The sequence below is a fragment of the Xyrauchen texanus genome, chromosome 15 (genome assembly GCF_025860055.1).
Source record: "Xyrauchen texanus isolate HMW12.3.18 chromosome 15, RBS_HiC_50CHRs, whole genome shotgun sequence".
In the NCBI taxonomy this organism is placed as follows: Eukaryota; Metazoa; Chordata; class Actinopteri; order Cypriniformes; family Catostomidae; genus Xyrauchen; species Xyrauchen texanus.
This window is the reverse complement of record NC_068290.1, coordinates 3866353-3876764: the sequence shown is the minus strand read 5'-3', so window position 1 is coordinate 3876764 and position 10412 is coordinate 3866353. Positions and strand designations below refer to the sequence as shown.

General features: G+C 38.7%; 1 protein-coding gene across 3 annotated transcripts in view; it reads right to left on the bottom strand.

Annotated features, from left to right (window-relative positions):
* Window positions 1–469: 469 nt before the first annotated feature.
* The window catches only part of LOC127655955 (zinc finger protein 385D-like), a 71241-nt gene continuing 61298 nt past the window's right edge, over window positions 470–10412 (bottom strand). For 2 of the 3 annotated variants that reach the window (XM_052144055.1, XM_052144052.1), the window contains 4 exons: window positions 6524–6790; window positions 5457–5638; window positions 4179–4280; window positions 470–2459 (listed from right to left, as the gene is read on the bottom strand). In XM_052144055.1, coding sequence (XP_052000015.1) covers window positions 2226–2459; window positions 4179–4280; window positions 5457–5638; window positions 6524–6790 — 785 coding nt within the window. In that variant the 3' untranslated portion in view covers window positions 470–2225. The remainder of the gene's footprint in view (window positions 2460–4178; window positions 4281–5456; window positions 5639–6523; window positions 6791–10412) is intronic. The other variant, XM_052144054.1, reaches the window with a different exon arrangement.

Genomic DNA, 10412 nt, shown 5'->3' with positions numbered 1-10412 from the left:
ATTTTTGTTCAGTTTGTCAATTTTGATATTTCTTTTTATTTTTTGCTCCTACAACTTGTAAACTTTCATAACATGCTCACAATTATTACCAAAAACAACTATAAATAGTCGGTGATAAATACAGAATGATATAATTATTCATTTCTGACTTTGGAAACCTTATACAGAACTATATGCAATGTTTTATTTATATGTTATATGTAACCTTTGAATTGTAAATTAAATTGTACAATATAATTCGTTTGGTTTGTGGAAAACCCTTCTAAATGTTTTAACGGTGATTTTCTCAAAATGACATTTTACACACATGCCGAGCTTCACAACTCATATCCCATAATAGGTAAAGCCACATAATTGTACAAACTGCTTCCTGCTTGGAATAGCTAGACATGTTCAGAGGGATTTTTAGATATCTTGTGTCATTTTCCTTGACATGTGGTATTATATACAAGATAAATAGGCATTAACATGTTGTTTTTTAACATGAGCCAAGTGTATTTTAACATAATTAACTGAGAGAACAATATTTTGGCAAAAGCCTCTGAAGATTACCAACTACTTATTTGTAGTTATTGATCACATTAAAACAAACATAAAAGTTTTGACTTCTTCTACCATGTCAATATTGTGTTTTACATAATATGCAAATTGGTGCATTTTTAATGAGATAACACTTAATTTGCATATATTAATGGAATTGTTTTTGCCTATTCACCTGTAGTACCTCCCCTTAACAATAAATGTTTGAAATGACACATCTACATTTTTTTATTTTATTTTATATATTGTGTGTGTATATATATATATATAATTTTATTTAAAAAATTTTTAAGGAGCATGGTGAAAGAACACTTAATTTTGCTATAATTTATTTAACATTTTAATTTTTTTTGTTAAAGCTAGGGTGTGCGATCTTTTCCAGAATTTTTTTTTTTTTATACTGGTTGAAATTTTCTTCACATACTGATAGCAATCAATAATTTAAGTGGTATCAAAAAAAAAATATATATATATATATATCTTCTGTGGAAGGGACAGGGCTAAAAACAATTACGACCAATCATTGCATTCGGTCCGAATGTACTGATAGGATGTCTTTCCTGTCTGTCAATCTATATTTGCATACCAAAATTCAGGAAACAAGACAAGAAAGACCGTGTTAGAAACTTCTACAACGAAAAAAACATCTGGGGCTTAGACTCTGCTCTGTGTGTGTGTGTGTGTGTGTGTGTGTGTGTGTGTGTGTGTGTGTGTGTGTGTGTGTGTGTGTGTGTGTGTGTGTGTGTGTGTGTGTGCGTGTTTTCACGTGTGATAGAGGAGGCGTGGCTTTGGAGAGACCTCTGAAGCCAGGGCGGGCTCTATGCTTTCAAAGCTAGCTTGCTAACTGCTAGCCATTCTGGATCACACACCCTAGCTTTAAATACTATTATTTTCTTTTTAAAACATTATTAAAGCTGAAATGTGAAGTTTCTACGCCACTGAACGGAATTGCAAAATGAAATCATTGTTTGCAAACAGCTATCCAAATAGCTTTTTCCCTGTCTTCTGTAGATAGCGCAAACAGATAGTCCCGCCCTCAACCCGTGCCATTGGTTGAGTCAATGTTGTATTGTTGGGCTTGACGGATCACTCACAACAAACAGGAAATTTCGTAGCGCTAAAAGACTGATTACTTGTTGGAATTACGAATGGCTTACTTATAGTTCTCTCTGTATATTAAGGAGGGACTAGGACAAAGTATTTTAACAGAAGATACACAATTCAGCTTTAAAATGTGCATAATATATTTAATTTACTAAATATTCTAAAATAAATATTGAACTTGCTCAACAGCTGATTAAATAATGCATTCTACATATCAGCAAGTAAATAGGCATGATTAGTCCAAATGAATGGTGTAATGGTCAAATTTAACATCCTGTGGGGCGTCGCCAAATCAATTCCAATTCCAACTCATGAAATGAAAGAGAGCACTAAATTCTAAATGATGCTCACCCTTATCTGTCGGTCCACAAATCATTCCTGAACTCACCAAATATTGACCAGAACATTTATAGCTTAACATCAGTGTGTCACATGAAAACAGCAATGCATAGTTACCAGGCTTCATTTTAAATTATTGCGATATCACGCATTAGATGTGGCCAGTGTGCCTGTCGTGAGGTGATAGGGGTGGCGGCGATGATCCAAGCACATGAGGTCCGCCAGAAATCATCGTTCAAAGGTCAATAAGGGGCAAACATTACAGGTGTGTGAGCAGTCCTGATTGGCCCAGGGGCGGTACGGAGCAGCGCGGCAGGGAGGGACTGAGTCTGAAAGAGGGCGGGGTTATGGCAGGCACGCAACGGAAAGGCGGAGCCAACAGCAGCGGCTGCCGCAGCGACAGCTGCCAGGTGAGAGGACATTATCCTGGTTGTGAGTGGTGGGCACAGCTCTTTAACTGTTGGCATCTTCACCTGCTGGGTAGAGGACAGGTGGTACACAAAGAAAGAGTACATCCTTTAGTCACATCCAATAGTTTCAGGTCAATATTTAAAATAGATTAGTTAAAGATGACTACAATATGTTGATTTTGAGACTAAACCGAGTTCAACACTACCAGTAGTTTATATAGGTTGGAAATTAAAGAGAAGTATAACGGTGAATATACTGTATAACTTTTTATCATTTTTAATTTTGAGTTTCAGTAGTTTAGCATTTTTTAGAAAGAACCAGCTCATAAGAGTCATTCATTCAGGAGGCAGCGTAGTACGTTTTGCAGTGTAGTCTAAAAAGAACCATTTTTAGACTACACTGGTGTAAACCAAGAGTCATTTGTTCCAGAATCAGACTACACTGGTGTAGTGGTGGTGTTTTGTGGCATAGATTCAAAAGAACCGACTCATAAGAGTCATTTGTTCAGGAGTCGGACTACACTGGTGTAGTGGTGATGTGTTTTGCAGCATATATTCAAAAGAACCGACTCATAAGAATCATTTGTTCAGGAGTCGGACTACACTGGTGTAGTGGTGATGTGTTTTGCAGCATATATTCAAAAGAACCGACTCATAAGAGTCATTTGTTCAGGAGTCGGACTACACTGGTGTAGTGGTGATGTGTTTTGCAGCATAGATATAAAGAACCGACTCATAAGAATCATTTGTTCAGATATCAGACAACACTGGTCATGCTGATAATTTCACGCTGTAGATTCAAAAGAACTAGCTCATAAGAATCATTCATTTGGGAGCCAGACTAAACTAGTGTAGTGGTGGTGGCGTAGTGGTTAAAGCACAGGGCTGTTAATCAGAAGGTCACAGGTTCTAACCCCACAGCCACCACCATTGTGTCCTTGAGCAAGGCACTTAACTCCAGGTTGTTCTGGGGGGATTGTCCCTGTAATAATTGCACTGTAAGTCGCTTTGGATAAAAGCGTCTGCCAAATGCATAAATGTAAATGGCGATGTGTTTTGCGGCATAGATTCAAATGATCTGGCTAATAAGAGTCATTTGTTCCGGAATCAGACTACACTGGTTGCGCCATACGTAGTGTAGTGATGTTGCGATGACGCTAAATAATAGCGCAGGAAACACTGTATTTAGCACAGTGTCCTGATCCCATAGGCGGAAGACTGCACATTTGAGACCTGTTAACAGAAAGAATAGTCATGAAAATCATTCGGTTCCGATGTTTTTTTTAAAAAGAGCTGTTTCTTAGTTCCCAACCCTAACGTCACTGGATAAAACCAAGTCCCGCCCTCCATTATTCCCCACTAAATGTTTTGTTTTACTTGTACATATGTCACATTAGGGAAGGTAAAAGCAGTGTGAATATGTGAAATACTTTTAAGAAACATGATATTAGATATTAAATGGTAGATATTAATCTACCATTTAATATCTGAATTTGAAACATTTGAACGGACACCATTAAAGCTGTGTGGACCTTGTTATTTCAGCGTTATGTTATTTCTGCACTAGTGGCACAAACAGAATTGCAAAAATGATGACTGTTTTCAAACAAGTTTCATACACTGCCACTGCCATTGGTCGACCAAACAGGTAACTCCATCCCAAACTCATGCCATTGGTTGAGCCAATGTTGTTATGTCTGGCCCAGTCAAGCCACTCAAACAAAAAGATTGCAATTAAATTTGTTGCAACTAGTTGCACAGAAATGACACGCAGCAGCGACTTACTGTGTGTTTGGTGGGTCCTCGTTGTGTTTTGGTGTACGGACTGTACTTGGGTTTGGCTGGTTTTCCTGCGGCTCTGTCTTTGTGGCGTCTGCTGCTGATATGCTGATGATACAAATGCAGAATGTGAGAGAGATTTCATGAATTGACAGATTCCTCTGACATACTTTACAGCTGTATAAAAATGTTCAATCCATTCATTTTCTCTGTGCAGATAGATAAACTTTTAGTCCAAATTAAAAATCCAATTGCAATATTTATTTCACAAACGTTACATTAAAGTTGTTTGAAGTTGATCAAAATATATTGAAGCATTAAAATAAAAAAAAATGTTTTTACGTCGTGTAAGTTGATTTGGTCACGCTATGTGTTTCACACTATATATAATAACCGACTCATTAGAGTCATTTGTAAGGGAATCAGACTACACTGGTTGCGCTGTCTGTTTCGCCCTGTAGATTCAAAAGAACTGACTCGTAAGAGTCCTTTGTTTGGGAATCGGATTACACTTGTCGCGCTATGTTTCATGCTGTAGATTCAAAAGAACTGACTCGTAAGAGTCCTTTGTTTGGGAATCGGATTACACTTGTCGCGCTATGTTTCATGCTGTAGATTCAAAAGAACTGACTCGTAAGAGTCATTTGTTCGGGAATCAAAGTACACTGGTTGAGCTGTGTGTTTCGCCCTGTAGATTCAAAACAACTGGTTCGTAAGAGTCATTTGATCAGGAATCAGACTACACTGGTCACGTTGTGTGTTTCGCGCTCTAGATTCAAAAGAACTGTCTCGGAAGAGTAATTTGTTCTGGAATTGGACTACACTAGTCGTGATGTAGATTAAAAACCATCAGACTCAAAAGAGTAATTTGTTGGGGTATCGGACTACACTGGTCATTTTGTGTTTCACACTGTAGATTCAAAGCAACTGACTGATAAGAGTAATTTGTTCAGGAATCTGATTACACTGCTCAGGGTGTGTGTTTTGCGCTGCAGATTCAAAGGAACAGACTCATAAGATTAATTTATTTGGGAATAGGAATATACTGGTCATACTGTTTGTTTCGCCCTGTAGATTCAAAAGAATTGGCTCGGAAGAGTCATTTGTTTGGGAATCAGACTACACTGGTCGTGCTGTTTTTTACACTGTAGATTAAAAACAACTAACTCGTAAGAGTCATTTGTTCGGGAATCAGACTACACTGGTTGCGCTGTGTGTTTCGCTCTGCAGATTCAAAAGAACTGGCTCATAAGAGTAATTTGTTGGAGTATGTTAAGCCCGTACCTGTTTGAGCTGTGTCTCTGAATTGACGTGCACGTCGCAGATTTCACAGTGGAATATCTTGTTCTGCAAGCCCATGTCTGCTTTAGTGGGTGTAGTTAGCTTGCTTTTGACGCCTGGCCTGGGGAAGGATTTGATGGAGCCGTGCCCACTCCGTGCTTCCAGCATGGTCTTGTGCTTGGTGCCTGAGGAACCAAGCATGGCAGGATCATAACATTTATCACCTTAATGATTCACTGTTGCCAGAGAAAACAAAACTATGAACACTAGTAGACTGTATATCTGATCTTTAGGGCTGCTACATCTTACTTCTCAGTTATTTTTTGTGTAAATTATTGAAGGTGCCGTAAGCACATTTTTAGTGTAATGACACACAGAAAATGCACTATTGCCTGACACAATTGAATAAGGTGTCCTGAAATATCGCGCCTGTCTGTCTACAGCACTGGACTCTATAAACAGCAAACAAAAATGTGATGGCGGGCCACTGTCAGATTCTATGTTTAGCCAGTCGGAAGAAGTTTAAAGCACTCTCTGCCTGTCAATCATCTGGCACTTTCAAAGGAAAGCCCATTTATGGTCAACGAAGCCTATTCAATTAAAGCCAACAATAACTTTAAAGACAGACCTACCGTGAGCTACAAGGTTGCTCATCGATGGTATATGCTTCCGTTGAAGCCATCCATCCACGTAATTTCAACTTCATTGTTTCTAAATCATGTTTGATAGAATAATTCATGGTAAAGAGCTACACTACCCATGGTACAGCAGAGAAAGATTGACCAATCAGAGAACCGCAGCCAACATAACCCGATATATGTGCCTCGGTGCGACCGCCCACTCCCGCTCTGTGAATGATGTAATTGAGTCTGTCTCCCTTCACCCTTAAACTACTTCTGTATTTGTACATATCTGAATATTTTGCATTAAACTTATATTCCTTATCTCTGTAACACAGTATACTCACAGTCTCTCCTAATATTGTATTGTTGTAATAAGGATCAGTGATATTGATCAAGGTAAATCTGGACATTCTGAATACAAGACGCTCATGCAGAGATGTTCCTCACCACTGTTGTGAGCCTCCAGCTGTGATGCCGAGTTCACGGCCACCTTACAGAGGGAGCAGTAGAGCAGTCGTAAAGATTTCTCCTCCTCTGTCTCTGAATTCAGCTCGAATTCGGGCTCCATCGGCGGAGGCGTGTTGGCTGTGAAGGAGGGGCCATCCTCCCCTCCTGATACTGAGGTAGACTCTGCTTCAGTGGGGCCCGTGACAGGGCCTGACATCAGGGGAGAAGACGGAGATGAAGGGGCCACAATCTCTCCAGGAATTCCACCTGTAGAGGAAGAACGTTCAAGCACCTCTTGGACTCACAATAACACTATTGCAGAACAAATACAGTACAAGTCAGACTACATGCACTATACATCTTCTATGGTTGAGTATTGGTGGATGAATAAGCAGGCACAAATGAGTACAAAAGCTACTGATGTCATAATGACTTGTTGACCTCTTAAGGGTCCTTTAGCACCATTGTAAATGACACATAAATTAATTATTCCATCAACTGGACGCTCCCATTCTGCAAGTTTTTCTGCAAACGTTCTCTTCTTTGTGTGTCAGATATTGAGTTCGATATTACCTGATGCAGCTGACATGAGGATTAATTACACAGATTAAGATAAACAGCCTGTGATTGTCCCGAGATGAGGTCTGGTCTTGGCAGGGTGCTCTGATCAATGTCTGAGGAGTTTGGACTCTTTGTACTGTAATAACAGAGAGACGGGACACGCTCTCTTCATTTTAGTTGGTAGGGGCTCGATCGATGCTGAATTATGTCTTTCTATTTTGGTCAACCATTAAGTAGAGTCTCTTATTTATCCCAGAGCTCCTCTTCTGACCGGTGCTGCTGGATCAACAGAAAAGAGGAACGGACGCTATCGCGACTCTTATCACCTGCCTTGCAGCAGCGTATCTGGCCATAAATGCAGCACACTTTGCACAACTCAGACATTCTCAGCTGTATCTACTGTAACAATTAAAATAAATATATATTTATGTGTGTGTGAGTATGTATATATATACATGTGTGTGTGTATATATATTTGCGTGTGTGTGTGTGTGTGTATATATATATATATGTGTGTGTGTGTGTGTGCGTGTATATATATATGTGTGTGTGTGTGTGTATATATATATATATTTATGTGTGTGTGTGTGTATATACACTCACCTAAAGGATTATTAGGAACACCTGTTCAATTTCTCATTAATGCAATTATCTAATCAACCAATCACATGGCAGTTGCTTCAATGCATTTAGGGGTGTGGTCCTGGTCAAGACAATCTCCTGAACTCCAAACTGAATGTCAGAATGGGAAAGAAAGGTGATTTAAGCAATTTTGAGCGTGGCATGGTTGTTTGTGCCAGACGGGCCGGTCTGAGTATTTCACAATCTGCTCAGTTACTGGGATTTTCACGCACAACCATTTCTAGGGTTTACAAAGAATGGTGTGAAAAGGGAAAAACATCCAGTATGCGGCAGTCCTGTGGGTGAAAATGCCTTGTTGATGCTACAGGTCAGAGGAGAATGGGCTGACTGATTCAAGCTGATAGAAGAGCAACTTTGCCTGAAATAACCACTCGTTACAACCGAGGTATGCAGCAAAGCATTTGTGAAGCCACAACACGCACAACCTTGAGGCGGATGGGCTACAACAGCAGAAGACCCCACCGGGTACCACTCATCTCCACTACAAATAGGAAAAAGAGGCTGCAATTTGCAAGAGCTCACCAAAATTGGACAGTTGAAGACTGGAAAAATGTTGCCTGGTCTGATGAGTCTTGATTTCTGTTGAGACATTCAGATGGTAGAGTCAGAATTTGGCGTAAACAGAATGAGAACATGGATCCATCATGCCTTGTTACCACTGTGCAGGCTGGTGGTGGTGGTGTAATGGTGTGGGAGATGTTTTCTTGGCACACTTTAGGCCCCTTAGTGCCAATTGGGCATCATTTAAATGCCACGGCCTACCTGAGCATTGTTTCTGACCATGTCCATCCCTTTATGGCCACCATGTACCCATCCTCTGATGGCTACTTCCAGCAGGATAATGCACCATGTCACAAAGCTCGAATCATTTCAAATTGGTTTCTTGAACATGACAATGAGTTCACTGTACTAAAATGGCCCCCACAGTCACCAGATCTCAACCCATTAGAGCATCTTTGGGATGTGGTGGAACGGGAGCTTCGTGCCCTGGATGTGCATCCCACAAATCTCCATCAACTGCAAGATGCTATCCTATCAATATGGGCCAACATTTCTAAAGAATGCTTTCAGCACCTTGTTGAATCAATGCCACGTAGAATTAAGGCAGTTCTGAAGGCGAAAGGGGGTCAAACACAGTATTAGTATGGTGTTCCTAATAATCCTTTAGGTGAGTGTATATATATATGTGTGTGTGTGTGTGTGTGTGTGTGTTTGTATAATTGTAATACAACCCAAATTCCGTAAAAGTTTGGACAGGATGAAAATTATAAAAAAAACTAAAAGGAGGGATTATTAATCTACATTCACACTTTTCTATATTTAAAGCACTACAACTATACATTATATGATGTTTTTCCTTGTGAATTTATTTGTTTTTCGAAAATGTACAGTAATTTGCTGGATGGCAGTACATGCTGCTCCAAAATTTGTACGTATCTGTCTGCATTCATGGTGTTCTCACAGATGTGCGAGTTACCCATACCATGGGCACTGACACACCCCTGGCCCATACAGACACTGGCTTTTGAACCTGATGATGATAACAGCTTGGATGGTCCTTTTCCTCTTTGGCCCAGAAACTATTTGAAATGTGCACTCATCGAACTGCTCTACTTTCCATCTAACATGAGACCGAGACCAGAGAAGTCTGCGGCGCTTCTGGACAGTGATGATGTACGGCTTCTCCTTTACATAGTAAAGTCTTAACTTCCATCTGTGGATGCAGCGGTGAGTGGTCTTGACTAACAAATGTTTACTAAAGTAATCCCAAACCCATGTTCATGATATCCATCACAGATGAATGATGTTATTTAACACAGTGATGTCTGAGGGATCAGAGATTAGGCGCATTCAGAAATGGTTTTCGTTTTGACCTTTAAACCCAAGATTTGACCAGATTCCTTGAATCTTTTAACTATATTGTGCACTGTGGAGGGTGAAATGCCCCAAATCCTTCCATTTTGTCTTTGGGGAACATTGTTCCCAAAGAGCTGGAATATTTGCTGAAGCACCTGTTGGCAGTCTCGAATGATCCTTGCTCTTGAAGGACTCGACTGTTTTTGGAGGCTCCTTATATACTATAACACGACTGCCTCACCTGTATAACATCTCCTGTTTCACATCGCCTTGTTATTTCAACTCATCAAACAGTTATTAGTCTTAATTTACCCCTGTCTCAACTTTTTTGGAGCGTGTTGCAATCATCTGATTTAAAATGACTGTACATTTTCAAAAAACTATGAAATTCCCACAAGGAAAAACATCATATAATGTATAGTTGTAATGTTTTCAATATAGCAATGGGTGAATATAATTTACAAATTACTCCTATTTGTTTTATTCACATTTTTCATACTTTTTCGGAATTTTTGTTGTATAAATAAAATTTATTAAAACATAATATTACAATTATATAGCTCTAATTATATATATATATTAATAAATTCTATATATATATATATATATATATATATTACGTATAAATTAAAATGAATGTATATATTGAAAACTATACCTTTTGTTAAAATGTATAAATAATATATATATATATATATATATATATAATACAAATTTATATAATATAATTATACAACTTATAAATACATATAAATCACAACAATGTATATATTAAAATATATTATACTATTTATTATATTATTTTTTCTTTTTGATTAATAGTAAATAA